This window comes from Poecile atricapillus, chromosome 4 (genome assembly GCF_030490865.1).
Source record: "Poecile atricapillus isolate bPoeAtr1 chromosome 4, bPoeAtr1.hap1, whole genome shotgun sequence".
Lineage (NCBI taxonomy): Eukaryota > Metazoa > Chordata > Aves > Passeriformes > Paridae > Poecile > Poecile atricapillus.
The window spans coordinates 19,386,944-19,406,308 of NC_081252.1; the positions used below are offsets into that span (position 1 = coordinate 19,386,944).

General features: G+C 41.1%; 1 protein-coding gene across 2 annotated transcripts in view; it reads right to left on the bottom strand.

Moving 5' to 3' along the window:
* Nucleotides 1–508: 508 nt before the first annotated feature.
* Nucleotides 509–19,365, bottom strand: part of SMAD1 (SMAD family member 1) — a 43,671-nt gene continuing 24,814 nt past the window's right edge. For both annotated transcript variants that reach the window (XM_058838415.1, XM_058838417.1), the window contains exons 3-7: nt 11,102–11,359; nt 8,373–8,489; nt 5,342–5,563; nt 3,112–3,368; nt 509–1,725 (exon numbers count right to left, since the gene is read on the bottom strand). In XM_058838415.1, the coding sequence (XP_058694398.1) occupies nt 1,582–1,725; nt 3,112–3,368; nt 5,342–5,563; nt 8,373–8,489; nt 11,102–11,359 (998 nt within the window). In that variant the 3' untranslated portion in view covers nt 509–1,581. The remainder of the gene's footprint in view (nt 1,726–3,111; nt 3,369–5,341; nt 5,564–8,372; nt 8,490–11,101; nt 11,360–19,365) is intronic.

Genomic DNA, 19,365 nt, shown 5'->3' on the forward strand with positions numbered 1-19,365 from the left:
CCAAGTAGTGGAATTAACTTTAACAAAAAGAAAAAAAAAAAAAGGAAAAAAATAAGAGACTGAGGTGGGATTGACTCATACTCCAGAAAGGGCTATTACTCATTACAGAGACAGACAGATGCATTCTGTGTCTGGCTGAACACACAGAGTTCTGCTGCTCAGCCTCCCCTCACTGCTGAGTTTAGCAGGGCTACTAACCTGTACTAATCATTATGTCTAAGCTCAGCACATCTTCATTTCTAGTTGTTCCTCCTCCAAGACCACACCTTTATCTGGTTTGTTAAGAGTCTGCTAAGAAGTGGACAAGACAAGGTTTTAATCAAATGTAAGCAGTAACAACAGGTTTTATTCAAAGTTTCCAGTAAAGAGGACCCACTAGTTTTGGAATAAAAGTACTTAAAAGTACTACAGCTTACATGAATATAAAAGAGCAAAGAGAAGAAAATAAACCAAGCAAATAAACAAAACAAACAAACAAAAAATAAAAAATATATATATTTTTAAAAAGTTTGAAATAGACCCCCACAGGGATACTGAAGTCCTCCAAACAATTAACAGTTACTAGGTTTGGCAAAACAAGATTATCTCACAAAATTAAAAGCCTATTTTTGTTACATAAACTGTATAAAACTGCTCAATAGCTAAAGAGCACTCTGTACAAATTTGTCTTGAAATACATAGAGCTGCAGCCTTCAAACTGCAGTAATTAATCATTTTGTCCTCTTCATGGATAAAAGAAACTGCACAATTGCTTTGAGGGTAAAAGAAGAGGCAAAAATAGTCAGAACTTACAAGATGAAGCCAGTATGAAAACAAAATGCTCAACGAAATTCAGACCTCAGTTTAAACTAAGACACTATGTTTACAATATATTCTACATTTCAGCTGTCGTTTCCCTCTCCCACTCCCACCTCCCCCCATTCAAATATTCCTAATTCCTTTATGGTCTAAATCTAATTAATTTCTAAACTTTCAAATACACCATACATACATTTAGCAAAAGAACATACCTAACATTCTTACAGCAGTATGGTCAGGACACAATTTCAGAGATAGCACACAGTTATGGAGATTAAGCCTTATGATTTCTTTTAAGGAGAACAGCAACCATCAATGTAATGTTGCTAAGAAGTACTGAAGAGAGGCTGCAAAAAGCAGACTTGGCCAACATCCGCTCTTAGCTCTAGAGGACGTGGGGGAAACCAGTGAGTGCTGAATGTAAGGAAGAAGAACCTTAATAGTGCTGGCTGCAGAAAAATCCTTTGGGAACTCGGTCTAGCACACTGTGTTTGGCTTTGGCTCTGTCATCCCTCTTGTACTAAGCCCTGTAAATCCACTCCACAATAGTACATTACAATGTAAACTAAAATTCTTTATACCAACAGTATGTCAAAGGGGTTTATTTATCTTTGTTTTCTGAATCCAACAGTTGGTCACAGAAGTCAAGTGTTTTCATGGCTCTTTTTCAGCTGTTGCCAGTTGAGGGGGGGCAAAAAAAATAAAAATGTGTGTCTGACTCATACATCGTTCAAGTACATGCAAGGCTCAACTGTTTCCAAAATGCAGGAGGCTTGGGACCTTTTAAGACACTGAAGAAATAGGATTATGAGGAGAGCCCATCTGAGTAAGTACTTTATCCAGCCACTGAAGGGGACCATGGAGATGTATCTCTATCCAGCATGGAGTGCTCGTTACATCCTGGCGATGATATTCAGCTCCCCAACCCTGAAAACAGAATCATAAGCAGGGAAAGAAAAAGCAAGTCACCTTATAATACTAAATACATGAAAAGCATACTTCTTACCAAAATAGCTTTCAACAGTAATTATCAGCAGGGTGGCACAGCACCCATAGCAACCACCAACTATTATCACGTTTCAACAAACAAATCAGAAGCTTAAAAAGTCATAAATGTGCGGAAAGTATAATTTCAGATCTCTTGGAATGGAAGTCTTTAAAGACATAAGCTGTAGCAGTGCAAAATTTCCCCACACATCACTGCCAGCTGCCTGAGGTCCCTATAAAGCCTCTGAAGAGGGGAATATTCAAATCTTCTCTGCCAAGACTGAAAATAGAACAAACTGGGTGGAAATGCTGCCAAACAGATCAAAAAATTAAAAGATGGGGTGAAAAGACTGATGTGGAAATGGGGATGAGGCATCTGTCTGACAAGAACCAAAGTATCGTTCTCAGGATGGGGATGATAAATTGAGCACTAAGTCAGAAGCATTCCTCCTTTGACAAAAGAGGACCTGGTCATCCCCCATCAGGCTGTTTCTCAACTTAAGACAAGTTTTGTTTCAGCTCATACCTGATTCTGTTACAGTGATTACCAAAGATATAAAGAGATACCTAAAAGCGTTCAAAATTGTTTTGTAAGTGAACCATTTTCAGGGCAGGTCTGAAGAGAAGACTGACATCTGCACGTACAGTTTGCTCTGATCTGTATTAATCCCTAATGAAGGGATTTCCCAGCTCCCAGCATAGCTGGCAGCAGCTCTGAACATTGTGCAGTCCAACTTCCAATACACAAGATGTCCTTTTTGACTGTTTAGGCAATACTGCCATACAACTCCTTAGGATGCAGAGCTGTAAACAGCCTACTCCATTTTAGGAACCCCGTTTTAACACATCTAAAAGTTCTCATCCTCCCATCGTGGAAAGGACTGCAGCATATCATCATCTTCATTTGATTACTTTCATTTAAGGACCAGCCCTTTCATATCAGTACCCATGCTGACACTCATACAACCCACATCACAAATCCTGACCTTGCATGCCTTCCTAGAATAGAAAGGTATGCATATTATTCTAAATAATGACTGCAGCTCCTGATTTGGGAGTTGCTGGTCAAGATTTAGAGGACTTATGTGAAGAAACATCTTCTGGAAGTCACCTCAGGCTTTCTAAGTATGTGGGCCAGATGGTTTTCTGTCCACAAGTACTTCATTTCACTAAGATCTGTCTTAGACTTAACAAGCATTCCATCCTTAAAATTCAACAACCATTAATAGGCTGATGAAGGGAGTTACTGGACCTTTCAAAATCACTACACTGAGAAAGAACAATTTACTTTGCTGACAAAATAATCTCAAGAAAATGCCCACATACCTTTACAAAACTCATCCGAAGGGTGCACATCTTAGTAAGCTCATACACTGTCTCAAAGCCATGGTTCACGGACTGAGCCAGGAGCTGAGCAAACTCTTGATTATTGAAAATCTTCAGACTGCAGCCACTGGGGATTTTGCAGACCGTGGTGGGATGGAACCCGTGGTGGTAGTTGCAGTTCCGACTCTGCACAAAGATGCTGCTGTCGCTCAAACATTCAGCGTACACCTCCCCTCCAACGTAGTACAAATGGACACCTGCGAGGAGAAGGTTGGAAAATTCATACTCTGTGTCTGTTTTCATGCTCTGTCTCCACAGAGATAGGCTTCTGTTCAAAGAGATAAACCTTAATTACACATCAGAGTATCATCTATCTTCATTTTTACTTTTCCCTTTCATCAACAGGCGATCTGAAATAAAGTTACGTATGCATGTGTGTATGTATGGGGAATCAACATGTTGCATATTCAACAACACTAAACTAGCAAGCACAGTAGTTTTGATGCCTTCCATTGGACAACCTGACCACCTGAACTTTTTCTCATTATATTTAAATAAAGCAGTAATTGGGAATGCAAGCAGAGAGCAGAAACCTGCTGCATCATTTGTAGACACTGAAGCAGCCCCAAGCTCGATTCTCTGGAAAAGTCTTGAATGCTAATTTGGGTAGCATGAGTTTTGTCAGCTAGCTTTAATTCCAGAAAGCTAGATGGAAGAAAAAAAAAAAGGCCTTTATATTCCTCAGACCTATCTGCCAAATGAGGATACACACAATTTTACAGTCCTTTCCCCTTCTAGTGTCTGCTCCTTCACCTGTCATCCACAGCAGCAAAGCCCCAGAAAAGTAACGGAGAACCTTTGTGTCAGTAGGAGTCAATTCTAAAGGTTTTGAGAAAGCAAGAAAATTTACCTTCTATGTTTAAAAATGGTTTATTTGCTACTTAAACCTTTCAGCTCCCACAATGTGACAAATCACAGAGATGAACACACAGAATTAGAAAACTCGAGTGCAGTCCAGTAAGAAAGCCTTGACTGTGCTCTGTCATGTATGATTTTGCCACTGACTGTGTGGGTATATTCATACTCCCACCTGATCTGCAAAAACATTTATGGCTATGTCTTCAAGTTTGGGATTTACTCCTCCTTTCTCAAAGACTAACAGTTCTACATCACTGTTACACTTGTACACATTTACTTATTCAGCTGCATCCTTGTCTCTCTCACGCTCTGCTTTGGTACACACGCAGTTAAGTGCTTCAGCAGAACTCTGCCTGCAGCTGGGTTACTCCTAACAGGAAAAATGAATGAGGTGTTAAATAAATATCCTGATACTTGGGAAGATGGATGGGGAGGAAAAGAAGGAAGAAGTATTAGCACTTGAGTGGCACAACACAGGTGTGGTACACTACTGAGAGCTGCACAAATTCTCATGGAGAGAAAAGCTCTCCAGACTGGGGGCTCAGACTTGAGGACATGACAGTTCTCTTCAGCTTCAGTTCTTTCCTCCTCTTCATGAACTGGCACATCTACCCCACTGCTTGGGCATGCTGAACCCCCAACTGTCTCAGAAAATTTCCAGTTTATTAGAAGTGTAAATACCTAAAAAATGTGCCTTGCAGGACTGGCCCATTGCAAGGGGCAACGTCAGCTTTCCCTGCCATTTGCATTACAGGTGAGTTCTCAGGAAAGAGGACTGTATTAGTCAGGCATAAAGATGAAGATTTTCTCTTTTGCAAGACTGTCACAGACACAGAAGGGAAGCACAAAATTCCCACTGAAAGAATCACCAGCCTGTGAAAAATGCATTTGGAACAAACTGTTTTAGCAGGTTATCTCCCAAAATACACATTATGGTAGCTAATTTATGTTAGAACTAAGGCTAGCTAAAACATTCGGTGCCAAGAACCACAATTTAGATTTCCATATACAGCAATAATCAAGATAAATCAAGATGTTTCATTAGACAAACTGGCTTAACCTCTAGTTTAGATTTCGATAGCCTTCAGGCAACTAAAAATTGATTAAGGGTAAAAGTTCCCTGTAATTACACACCAGGTAGGAACAATACTTTGTTTATAAGACTAGGCCAGAAAATTATATGTTTACCAACACAAGAACTTCTCCCACATGCTAGGGAAGAGCAGCTTACTCTTGAGGGAAGTGGCCCAGGTTGTCATGTCTCAGGAAACACCACCCCCATCCCAAATGGATGGCCAGATCCCAAACTCACCTTTGCCAATGTGCCGCCTCGTGTTCTCAATGGTGGAGTTGCGGTTGACGTTGGAGAGCAGCCCCAGGCAGAACCTGTTCTTGTTGTTTGAGGGGTCAGTGAAGCCATCCACCAGGATGCTGGTGGAGGACGCGTGGAACGCCTCCCCAACGCGGTTGTTCAGCTCGTAGTAGACGATGGAGCACCAGTGCTTTGGCTCTTCGTAAGCAACTGCCTGGACATCTGGAAAGGCACCAAGGAAAGCTTACAGCCTAACAGTGCTGGAACACAGGCTTGAGGAGTAAAGAGTCATAACCCTGCAGATGTGGGCTACATAGTGTAGAATACTTTCAACTCAAGACTCAGAAGAGACGAAGGCTGGCACTAGGTATGAACAGAAAAATATAGAAAGCTCCTAGGCACATCCCAAGCAGTGCCCCAATATCCCTGGCCCTATTTTCTTACAACATGCTACAGTGCGTGCCCAAACAGCAGAGAGATGCTTTAACTGTACAACTCAGCTTTCTTTCCTGTTCAATAGATAGATTTCTACTTCAGTTCATTTTACTAACAAGCTACAAGTCACCTGTTTGCTTACTGCAAAGTTGTATAGCAACAGGAAGAAACAGCATCGCGTAACTGCATCAAAGACTATTGCTCACTTTACAAAGTACAGCAAGGCAGTTTAAATATACAGTCAGCAGATCAATCTTTCAGCATTCAGAGCATGACCAAATCTTTCTCCTGGGATTTTTGGGAGAACAGTAGGAGACTTCAAAAAACCTGAGACTGATATTTTTCTGCAGAACATGCATGAAGCACATCCCCAAATAAAAGGAAGCTACTGAGGGGTAGTGGTTGCTTTATGTGTGCCTTCTTTTAAATGAAAGTCACTATTTCAATATTAAGACTAGAAAAGTTGGACTTGCTGCTGAAACACCAGCTTTGCAGATCCCACCTACAGAGCAAAGTGCCAAAATGAAAATCTGACTGGTATCATGGGAAAACTTGTTTTCTCTGGCCAGAGATTTCCTTCTCCCAGCTCCAAGTTTTTACCGATATCAATCAACTAAGATTAGTGTTCATATTTTCCTCTGTTCATAGATCACACCACTATGAGTTTTTGTTACAAAAACAAAAAACCGGAAGTCCCCCTCAAACCAGCAGTACACAGTAGATACAAAAGGTGGAAAATACTCAAGAGCAGGGTAACACATCCTACATCACTATGACAAAACTTCTGAGCATACCGTTTACTGCTAATAACTTGCTTAAAAACACTGGTAAAAAGCTGATCTTTCCTGATACTCCGGCACTTTCCATCCCTTCACATCACTTTTAAAAAGAAAAGGAAAAAAAAAATAGAAAAAGAAAAAACAGTCTTTAATTATTAATAAGAGGTTACTATGTTTTTAATTCACATAAAGATGCCAGCAATTATCAAAGCTGCAGCTTTGCCCCAGTTCTCAAAGTCAGGAAGAAATCTTGCCAGCTGGCCATTCTTACAGAATTAATCATATCTCTCTCACACAGATTTCATACTGACTTCCTTACATTTGCTTTAAGTCATGCAGAGCAGGTGCGCCTAGTCTCTCTATTCCCAGCATGGGCCAACAATGGAAATTACCCAACTTCATTGACAGGATGCAGCTTGTTAAATCAAATCTCTTAAGACTAACAAATCACCACAAAGAACACGCTTCTACAAAGTTTGCAACAAAAAATGGTGCAGTAAGGTCACAGTAAGAACTTTTCTTCTACAACCTGCAGCAGACTTTTTTTTTTAAGGAGTGCAATCACAATATACATATGCGAATAATGAACATGTGAAGACACCCAAAAGTCTTTCTTTTTAATGAAGGGACAGAGATGAAAGTCCATTGTACCAAACTACTAGAAGGGAAAAATATCAATAGACAATTTTTATTTTGAAATGTCTGAATGATAAAGAGCAAGAAGAAGAATGTAAACCCTCTTTTCTTTATCATCTCTCATGTAGTAGAGGAATTCTATAACTCTCATGCATTTTGGGAGAGGGACACACATGCAGAGGTCTGCAGTTAGGCATAAAATTTGATGAATGTATTTTGGGGCAGTAAAATCCTGGCCCAAAACTCCTGCCAGCTACTCATACACACAGAGTGTAATCTGTGTGATCAGCAAAAAGTGGAAGTGCTACAGATGGGGTTTATCACACACAAAACTCATTCTAAGCAAAGAGTAAACAGGTTAACACAAAAGCCATCCAAATTGTTCTAAGAAGGCAGATACACTTCCTGAAACCAGACATTGAGCTTAGCAGCAAAACAAGTACAAAAAAAAAAACAGAACGCAAAAACCTAAAAAAACCCACCAACACCAAAAAAATCCAGAACACAACAGTTAAACTGTTCATACGCTTGTGATCTTGATACTTGTTCTGGCACAGCATCCAGCTTGCTGCTCTTTCTTGGCATGGGCCACAACTGTGTAAGCTGAAGTGTTCTCTGAAGGGGCCATTTCTCACAATGTGATGATGAATGCACCGAATCCTTTACTCAGCAGCCACGGCGCTGCTGCAGCTTTAACAAGCAATGTGTAAAAAGATGTCTGTGTCACAGCAGATAAAGCAACAGGCCTTTATTTCATACAGATTTTTAAAGTTTGTAGCAATGCCACACCTCAGGCAGATAACTCAGTATTTTGCAGCCTCATAGGAGCTCTTTCCACTCAGAGATTAGCGGAAGTTCCCAATAGAAAACAAAATTACTTTGGTCTTTGGGTTGATTGGGAGTAAGAAAGTAATAAAACCCATATATTTTACATTTTTGAAGACTTGTGGGATAGATTCCTGCCTTAAATAAATATTTACACTTATGAATAATCTCTAGCTTTACTATTTCATCCCTTGCAACAACAGAAAAAAAATTACACGGCCTTTTTTTCTTTTCTGCAGACAAAAATTTTCATGAACAACATCCATCCAAAATTAAAACTCAGTTGTTACTTGTAAGTTCTGGAGGTTCATTACTCTTAAGAAGCGAAGGAGAAAACACGAAGGATGTGTTCTTACCTCCTCTGTGCACATCAGGAGGAATTGCAGGTGCCATCATGTTGGTATCCATGGGCTGGGAGGTATCGTGTGACATCGGATCTTCCGGAGGCAGGTAAGTGGGAGGGGGAGTATCAGCTAAATATAGAAAAGGCAGAGAGATACATGAGTCCTTGCCTCTCTTTAAAGCATAACTACATATCCACATAAACAGTTTGAGCCTGGAAATGCTTCCAGCCTGACTCAGCTATAAACTTACACCCACCAGAAATCTGAAAAAGCAATCATGGACCTTGAATAAGGAAAGCAAAGAATTACTGTGCATATTAAGCACAACTGCAATAAAAACAAGTCCCTTCACCCCCACATAAAGCCACAAAAGAAAGCTCAGCTGTATTTCCAACCCACAGTTCTGCAGGCTGAAAGTGCCATGCAGACATCAGGGCACAAAGAGGTCTCAGGGCCCAGCCAGCAGTAGATAATGGATTTGTTAAAAGTGAACAGAAGCTGGAGCAGAAAACGTTCAGTTCGAGCTTTTCTGTTTCCAACACAATTCCACCAGCACATTGTTTAAACATCCCAACTATATCCAGGGCCTTATTGTCAGTGCAAAGTATTAGCTCTGTTTCCCTAGACTGGGAATAGCAGAAAGTGCTCAGGAACCCAAATTCTATAGAAGTGGCCTTGTGGCTCTGGAAGTTCTCTGTCAGTGTCTCTGCTGTGTCCCAACCAGGGCTGTGTCACCAGCACAGGAGCCCATGCGCAGTGACCACACTCATTAACATACGGCTTTCAGCCCTGTTTGAAGTGTCCCAGCCAGCACTGCCCTTCAGCTGCCTATTCCCACTCTTGGAAAAGCTTCCCAAAAGATTTCTTAGAAGCTGCAGGAAGTTGCCAATGTCACCATTTCCCAACACGCCGGAGGACACTCTCCTTCAGATCAATTGCACAGAGGTACATCCAAGAGTGAGAAACCCTTGCCTGATCCCTGCAAGCTTTCGCTGCAAAAGCTGGGATCAGATTACCACTGTGCTGCTTCTGCTGCTGCTCATCCCACATTTATTTCCATTACTGAGAGTATGGATTGCAAAGTACCACAGCAAATAATCACAGGGGATTCCAAAACTCTGAAAACCAAATTAGCAACGAAGGGCAGAATACTCTGTAAGTTTGGGGTTTTTTTGTGGAGTAGTTATTTTGTTTGGATTTTTTTAATGTATTTTTTTAAGGAAACACATGTTTATGAAATTTATTAACTAACTTACTGTTTAGCAGGTATTTTGTTGAGAGCTTTACATCTAATGCTGGTAGGTGCCTGGCTAATTCCCTGACTTGAACACATTCAGCTGGATGAGAAAGCAGCAAAGAAAGACAGAGATGGCCACAGGGTTGCATTAGGAGCTTAACAAACTGCACTGGATTTTGAGTGTCATGTTTTACTAAGCCTTAAATGCTTGTGTGTATGTGCAAGCGTGATGTTGGTCCTACACAAGATTCCAAGGCCACGGGCAACAAATTAACCAGTATCTGAAGTTTTCAAGGCTAACTGCTTTGCCCCTTTATTTTTCTATTTTCCAGAAATCAGTCTCTTTCCCTATTAGCACAAGATGGATAACTGTCCAGGGCTAAGCATCAAGGACATCAGTATCCTGACCTCCCCTGTAACTCAATTTCTTCACTGCAGCTGCTGATATTAAGGGCATGTGGACAGAACAGACCTTCAAAGATCAAGTGAACTTCCACAAGCCAGCAGGCTCAGGAAGACCTTGTTAGGTCTTTATCTCTGTTGGAAGAGCCCCAACCACAGCAATCATATTTAAAAAAAAAATAAAAACAAAACAAAACAAAACAGCTGGTTTCACAGAAAATTCTCATGTTTTTTAGAAAAGCCAACACAAACTCTTTCCCTCCTTCCAGCAAATTCAGTAGTCTTCACTCACGAGAGAAAAATTTGCAGCAATTATCAAGAGAAGAAATCTATGGATATTAACTTAATGTAATAGGAAACAGATTTTCACAAACCTGCTGCTTTGTTTACATATACCCTCCCCTCAGCCCCTGAAGGAGACAGGCAAACAACATCAGTAAGCATTTGTACTGCATCCTTCTCTCAGCATTTAGATCAACAAATCCACCACAGACTGCTTCTGCAGCCACGTGTAAAGATGAAAAAAGGCAGCTTCATTGAATTTTCTACAGACACCAATCAACAAAGGAAGGCTCTTCTATGACTGTAGTAAAACAGCCTGAAGAGTTTAAGAGCTTTAAGGGCATGTTTTTCAGTTGACATATATTTGCTTCTTGGAATTACACTACTATGAGAAGAAATTGTTTATCAGGTAGCAATAATGTGATCACATTGAGAAATATCCTTTTTCTGCAGAACTAAAATCTTGTGCTGAACAAGGATGTGCATAAACAAGGATGATCTCTAGCATCACACTTCTGGTGCATTGAACACTACACTTTGTGGGCTAAACTGCTGAACTGGTCCCCAAAACATTTTGGATCCCTCCCCACACCTCCCAAGAGTTCTACTGTAATGTTTTAACTGGGTCTGAAAGAGGCACAGTATTAAAGCCTTCGGTACTACCAGACAAAGAGATTCTATAGTCTTTGGAATATCTTACATCTCTTAGCTTGCTATTGAACACAAGTGTTGGCTGATCATTTGGTTTTATTAAGCAAAAAACCCATGACAGCAGTGATGTCCAACCACCTTCTCCCTTTTCAATGGAAGCTGACTCTACCTGGCATCTGGAAAGGACTTCCCGGGTCTGAGCTGGCTGGAGAATGTGGATAGGTGCTACTGCTGCTTCCAGGTGAGTTTGGGTAGCTGCTGCTGGGCGAGTGGGGGAAGGGGTGACTGTTGGGCTGCTGGAAGGAGTCCGGGAACGTCGCGTTGTGCGGCATGTGGGGCTCGTTCTGTCCCAGGTTGCGGAACTGCGCCAAGAGGCTGTGCTGGGGGTTGTACTCGCTGTGCCTCGGAACCAGCACTGGAGGAAGAACTGGGAAGGGAGAAAGAGAGAAAAGCCACAGCATTAGAAACTCAGCTCTGAAGGTATACAGGGGGAAAAAAAACACATTTTCCCTCCCCCCCTCCCCGGCATATCCACATCTGCCTCAAAAACAAGGCAGCCAAACCTAGGAGCACATGTCCAAGCAAGAACTTTTTCCCTTACATCCGGTTACTGCACTGCTCAAATCCGCAGCTCCCTGGTTTGCTAGACAGGAGCTCGTTTTCACAGAGGGCAAGTGAAGAGGAGCCAAGAACAAACCACAGTTCTTTCTTTCAGTCTTACTTGCACGAAGAGATGCTGGGAAGAGCCTGACAATGCTGACATGCAGTTCCTCCTGCTGCACTCGTCATCCGACTGATCACCTAATGGTTTGTAACCCAAACCCTTGCTCATAAGAATAGATTTAATTTTTTTTCTGAAGACAATACTAATAAGCCTTGAACTCGGCCTGGTCCCAACAGCTGTAATTTTATTTTTAACCTGGACTATGTTCTTACAAGTTACTATTAAAACAGTTATTAACTCTTCAAGGCAGTTTACAAAATGTGCAATTTAAACAAAATTATGTAGCTCAAACCAACTGAGCAGCAATTGAGCTGCAACTATGTGCTACTATGGGAATCAGAGAAACATCAGAAACTACGAGTCTCACGACACTTCTGAAGCCTTCTCAGCAGCGAAACAAAGGTCTCTTTCAAACTGGGAATATGAACATGACACCAGATACACTAAGATAAAAGAATCACGTCTCTTTCCAGTTCCTCAGCTTCTATCTTTGAATGCCTCACAGCAAAGACCAAGCTAACCGAAGGATTAAAAGCTCTTCTTTCCACAGAAATTTTTGGGTGATGTATAGAAGAGGAGAGGCAAGGTCTGGGAGAGAGAGGTTCATCCACAAAGTAGTGGAAGAGAAATAAAAAGGCAAGTCCTCTTCATGCCTTCCCCCTTTGGAACCTCCATTTCCCAACTCCATGTCTGAGCAGGACTCAAAGAAACCCCCCCTGGGATAGTCTGCCTTCAAGAGAGGGTGCCAAAACCCCAACACCTAGGGAAAACAAGCCAAGGCTACCACCCCCTCTCCTTGAGGTTTTTGCTCTGGCCGTGACACTTGGGCATACAGAAAAGGAACAGGAGCATGTGTAGTCAACAGTAGTAGTAGTGTCAACAAGCCTATACAGACATAGCTATCATTCAGATTAAGAAAGGTGTTTTGGAGAGAGCTGCTTTATTAAAAGCCTGAATTACAAACTAATCGTCAAAAACAAAACAAAAAAAAGCACTACATTTTCTTGACATGACAAACAGGTTCTTCCAGGACACTGGGGCATCTTTACTGTTCCAGCACTTTGCTGTAACAGAAACAGCACTCAGGTATTTACTTTAGTAAATAAGTATTTATTTATTTATTAAAATTTGGTCCTGGAGTCCAAGAGTACCAGGATAATCACTTGACACATACACCAGGTGTGTGAGGTCTAGGTTCATGTTTAAAAGGGATAGAAATGAATGCCACATGAAAAAGTCACTCTCTATTCCTAAAGTCACAAAGTAAGTAAAAAGAAAATAAGTAGGTTTCCCTTGCTCAGATTTTTCTTTTTTCTGCATACGCCTAAGAGAGAAATTAAGCTCCCATTTTTGCCTGCTAGTGGTATTAATGCAGGAGCAGTCTGATCCCAGAAATCTTCATTGAACATACACTGACAAAACCCCAAACACTCACTACTGAAATAAAGGCTGCCCAAGTAAGAAGCAGGTTTTAAGCACTTAATCTGATCTCTCAATTTCTTAGAGCAACTTCACTGAGAATCCAACAGATTTCAAATATTTGAAGAGAAGTCACCCTTAAGTAGATTTGTTTAGATGTCAAAAAACACAACTCCACTTTACAAGGCATAGACAAAGCTCCTAATTATGGTGTTTTCTGAAACAAAACACATCCATCTATCACTCTATCTAAGTTCTCAACTGCAAAACACCCCAGGAGAAGCTGCATCTCCCCCAGCCATGCAGACTGTTTCTTGTTCCAACACAACCATTCTGACATGCCACTGGAAAGGCTGTAAAAAAAAAGTTACTCAGCATTCAGGTGGACATCACAAATCCCCTCATCCTCAACATGTCAGAGCCAAGCTCTCTGAATATTAGGTTTTCTCAGATTTAGGCTTGTTCTGTTAAACCAAGCAGTCCTCTTGCAGCTAGGTCAAGTACTATTTCATTGTCATAGTCAACATTTGCTGGGCTAATAAATTACCAATGAAAAAATTAACAATGAGATCATTTGTTAAAAATGTGTTTTCCCTTTCCTGTCTTTATGACTCTTCCTTACTTTTCTAAGCATTAAAAGCACAGCTTTCCTATCTCTTCCTTTCCTATGGATGAAGGTCAAACCATTAACTTTTATGGAGTTCATTTGTGCAGAAAGTACATCACCTACCTTTTCCATCCCCTACCTCACATTAAACAATGACACACGACATCAGAGGAAGCCACATGATTCACAGCATTTTAAAACAGCAGAACAGGATATTTTCTGTATGTTTTCTGTAATTAAATTAATGCAGTGCCAGATTTTCCCAAGGTACATATACATGTTTTCTCCTGTTGGGCAGAACCACTGGCAAAGTTTAGAAGGACTTGAGATAAAAACAAGTCTCCTTTTCCCAGGTGTCCTTCATGCACACCCACACTTTTTGTCCAACTCCGCCAACCTCAAGTGATTAAATGCCAACTTCTTCAAAATACACATAGAAGAGGGGGAAAAAGAATACAACTGGTGTTGATACGGCACAAACAGTCTCAAAAATATCATTGCAGAATTTACTTTAAGTGCTGCCCCTAATTCACATCCTCCCTGCATACACAAAACCTTCAACAAGGAGGAAAAGCCCTAAAAGGCCACATCAGGTGGGACACAGACTGCAGTGCTCCAATTAGCCCAACTCCGAGCCACTCACTACCATAACCTGATCTCTCTGCAGCTCCCGGCTTTTTTTCAGGGAAGCTGCTCCTAGCAGAGCCACAGGGGAGTTAATTTGAGTGCTGTTCACTCAGGAGTAAGGACATGAGCAGGGACTGGGCCCTTTGGAGCATGGAAGGCTGCCAGGAGTTCAAACCATAAAGGGGGATGCACACCCTTCTTGCTCCCCTCACCCCTGTGTAAGGCCCTGAGCTTCTGGTCAGGTTGCAGACCTCAGCCACATGGAATAACAAATTACTGAGGCTCAGTCCAGCAGGGGAGGAGGCTGATCTCTGCTGCAGCTGCCAGCTCCAGGAAGAGGTATAATTGAAGGGGAGAGAGCATGAGAGAGTTATTCAGTGCTAAGCCAGCACACCTGTTGCTATGAAATAATGAAGCAGTGCACATCCTTGCTGTGCAGATCTCTGCAGGATGTGGCTCTAACCATTTGCAAACACAATTCCTCCCTTCCTCTTCAGTGGAATGGAACACTGATACAATAAAAAATTAATTTTCTTTTTTTTTTACTTTAACATCAGTATCATAAGCATATATTTAAAGGAAACATAATATTGAATACACTCGTGTCTTAAAAAGCTGCTGCAACAGATTTGCCAACTCAACCTCATTAAAGTTAATGGAGTAGAACCACAAGTCATCCGACAGCTTGATTTCTGTAATTCTTCAAACACCAGATTAAAAGGTTTTATGTGCTATATTGTGGCTAAACTTTGCTCCCAAGTTTTTCTATCGATGTGGACATGGAGTTGAGAGTTAACAGATGACTACTACCAGAAAGGTTACTAGTAAGGAAGAGGGGGATAAACCCCCAGGAAGCAGGCTGGGTATGTTTGTGGAACTGCAGCTGAGATCCTGTGTCTGTCAAGACAGCCTGGGAATTGGGGAGCTTGTTTTTCATGCAAATAAGATCAAGTTTGCCTGCACCCAACAAGAGGAGCTGTATTAAAGAAATTAGAGCTACAGGGCAATTTAACCCACAGGGCTATTTCATCTAGGAGCCAAGAATGCCAAAAATACATAAGATAGACCAAAGGCAACCTGGCTATTCAGATAAATGTTCTGACTAACCACACCAAGGAAGAAATGCTTTTATGAAAATGTAATAGTGGCCTTTGAAGAAACTTACTGATCTCTACTTTTTTTATCTCTAGCATGTCACCCAGTTCTTCTTCAGAAAACTAACAGCTGTGCTATCCTAAATAAAGATCTTCTTGCTTTTCTTTTTTGTTCTATTTTCACATTCCAGAGATAATGATTTTAGCAAACACAGAAAGTTTCCAAGTTATGAACATAACTTCTTTTTTTTTTAAAGTTTCTCTACAAAAAATCCCAAACTAATCCAATCCAAAGGACCTGCTGTACTTTCAAAGAAGCATATTTTCTATCCAGATGGGTTTTGATTATCTTACACAAGCCCAGATGACAGCTAGCTTCCCTCAAGGGCTCATTTTTTCCACACCCTTTGCATGTTATGTGAAAACTTGGGTAGGTGTATCTCTTTCCACGTATGGAAACTGAAAGACCATGTAATGAAATACAAAGGGCCACATATAAGAAAGCAGACTTTGATCCACTTTCCTTGCCAAAGTAGATTCTACTTCTTCTGTAAAAAAATTATTTATAAAATAAATCTAAAAAGAAAAATACAAGCAATTGGTGCTGCGCTTTTTGCCCTTAAAAACCCTGACTTGGTTGGCATATGTTCTCTAAAAGGGTTTGTATACCACAACAGGGCCCTCAGCGCTAATGAAGACCTGACAACACTATCATTAGACAGAGCACTTTAATTTCCAAACATTACATAGCTGCATTTTCATCTGAATTTATGCAAAGGCACATATGTTTTGCCAGAAAAACAGAACTGCAGGTTGGGAAGGAGGAAAATCCCAAAACAAAAGTTCACACTATCTGGAAATAGGAAAATCCTGCAAAGACTAAATTGTAACAAAAGGAAGAGTTAAGAGAAGGAAAAAAAAACCAAAACCAAAACTAACAAAAGACAGCAGCAGCGTTAAACTAACAAATTTGAACCCTCCTGAAGACTCCCAGCTTCATTTCCTGCCTTTGAGGCCACAGCAGCTGAAGCTGGCTGTGGCATCCTGATGAGCACTCCAGTCCCACGGTGGGAACAGAGCAGGTACCAACACATGCTCAGCTGAACGTGCTGCTCTCTGCAGCACCAGGGAGTCACTGAAGCATTCTGACTGCCAAGGCCCTGCCAAGATCATGCTTGTAAATAGTAAAACACTGTGTAGAGGCAAGACTTTTTATGTCATTAGGTTTTCTCACGTTGCCTGAGTTATTCTTGGTTAAAAATATAAAATTAATAAGCATTGTGTCAAAAGCAATCTCTGAGGATCGAACTATTTAAAGCTCTTCCAAAAACCGTTGGCTGTGGTATCACAGCTTCGCTTTGCTGGCTTCTCAAAAGGAGAAATTCCAGCCTTTGAGACTTTCGCTCCAAACCTCTGTTCTAATAATTGTCACTATTCAGCAACCTGTTTCAGGTGACAGAAAGACAAACTTTTTACTCCAGGAGAAAGCTGACAGCTGCCTTTTTTTCTCAACTTTTAATTTTATTTTGCAGTTTTGGGAGACCCCACAGCTTAAGTTGTCATTTTGCATAGTTACAAATGAAGACTGCATTTAAAATAAATAAATAAATAAATAAATAAATAAATAAATAAATAAATAAAGGCAAAGCAGTTGTTACTTTATTGACTTTGCTTTTACATCAGACATCTGGTCTAAATGCACTTGACAAGTAATATTAGGACATTTCCTGCATTACAATATTCAGCTAACATTAGATTTTATTTGCGGATGCTCTGATAAGCTGACATTCTGATTAAACTGACATTTGTCAAGGCCAATATCAGAATTTAGTACTAACTGTATGCACATTAGTGAGGGAGTCTTTGTAAGCAGATTTGGTGGAGGAGTAGTCCTGATGCAGGAGGAAGTCACAGTGATAGTGTGTATTAATTCAGACATTTACACAGACCAGAGTTCAAATTACCTGTACAAAAGCCACAGTCACCATCCTACTGAGTAGGTTAAAACTTGGAAGTCTGGTCTCTCAAAACACAAGAAACGTCTGTATCTGGTTAATTTTGAAGAAAGAAAACACAGACAAAATAGGACAGGAATATACCTTTCTTGACAACTTTTATCCCTTTACTGCAGTTTCTTTTTCTGACACGTGGTAAGCTAGACAAGGAAAGCCATGCTGTTAGACCATTCCCTCCTTCCACCTCCTCATTTCAATTCCTCTCCCCCAGGTCAGCTCTGGTGGGGAATTTTAGAACTGAATTCTGCAAAGCCAAAATGAAGGAAGTTTTATTCTGCTTGCCAAGCAAACTGACAGTTGCTTTTGCTATTTTGGGGAACCATCCTATAATTGTGCCCACCTGTTGCAGCAATGCTATTTTTAAAGTCACACCCAAGTGCACACATGGCTGCACGGCAAAACTTCTGAGGGATGACACTCTGCTCCCCCACACCCAGCCTGCAGAGGTGCAGAAATCCTGCTGTGGGAATTGTACAGGAACAAGGATTTTTGTAACTCAGCTCTACATAATGTCTGAAGGGGTGCAGCAGTTTTCCTCTCCCTTAGATCCCAGAACCAGCTTCCCATTCGCCTTTTCCTCCCTCCCCCCTCCTCTCCCCTTCTCCCAAATGCCTGGCACTACTGGTATTATCCTCCACCTGGTTCTGAGGAAGCCTGCAGTAGGTGTGTTGTCTTTCAGAGCCTCACTGAGAGCAAAAAGCAAAGGAGATCAAAGACAAATATTAAAATAAACAGGTTAAAGTCATAGGCAGAGAGTCCACACCAAGAGCAAAACCAGCATGACACACCTACCGCTCCCCTCAGAGCCTGGGGACCTGGCCTGTTCTTGTGGCAAAAAGCAGCTGTACACGCAGGTAGAATTTTTCTGGCCAGCAACGAGCTTGCTGAAGCAGACATACACTTTGAATTCATGGTTATAATTGAAAGGAAAATCACAGTTTTCCGGCAGAATTGAAAATTCAACTGTTATGACACTCTATTTGTCTGAGTCACCAAAAAGCAACCACCACTTGCCCCCAGTTTGGCTGGAACATTGGCACCATCAGCTTTGTAAAGCCCCTTGATACAGAGCAGCCAGCTCTCTGAAGAAGAGAAGCTTAACAGAGGAAAACTATTCAGCCTTTTTCATCTATGTTTTATTGGTAATGGCAAAAAAATGGGGCATAGCCATTTTCAGAAACACTGCCACACACGAAACGTGAAAACAAAGTTGATTTCTCTTTTGCCTCCTTTGTAACATATTATAAAGTCAGAACCTAGCAGGATGATAGGAAAGGACACTTGGCAAACACAATTCTGCATTAGAACGGAGGAGAGCTAGTGTTCACTAGCACTTTAAGAAAATTAAATATGCAGTTTCTTTGTCTTCCTTCCTTCCCCTTTAGCTAAGGCAAAAGAACTGAACCTCCTCTCCTAAAGCCACATTAGAGGTGTGACTTATTATTATTATTTTTAATAGCAGTGTCAATTTAAGCACCTCTTCATCCTCCCTGTTCCGTATTCCATTCCTTTTGTTTTGCTGCTAGAGCAAACAGGATCCATGCCTTTTTTCCCCCCTTAAATCTGGATGATAGCTTTCATCTGGTCCCATTGACATAACTGAGGACAGAGGCAAGCAGCAGAAGCTGTATCTCCCCAGAAACCTAAGGAATAAAAGACGGGAAGGAAGTGCCTCAGGAGGGACTTTACACATTGTCCAGCAAAACCTGAGAAGTCATTTGTGGCATTTTCAGAGGGATGAGAAACACCATGTCAGGTTTTTCCTCACAGCCTCTGTGTATGCAGTACATCTAATCATTTAGCAAGTCTTGATCGTACTTAAGAATAATCCCAACATGTATCTCTAAACCAAAAACTAAAACTGAGGAGAAGAAGCAGATTCAGCCAAGCAAGCACACCAGCTCAGCTAAGCGTGCCAATTTTTAAGAGGCATCAAATTCAGACCTT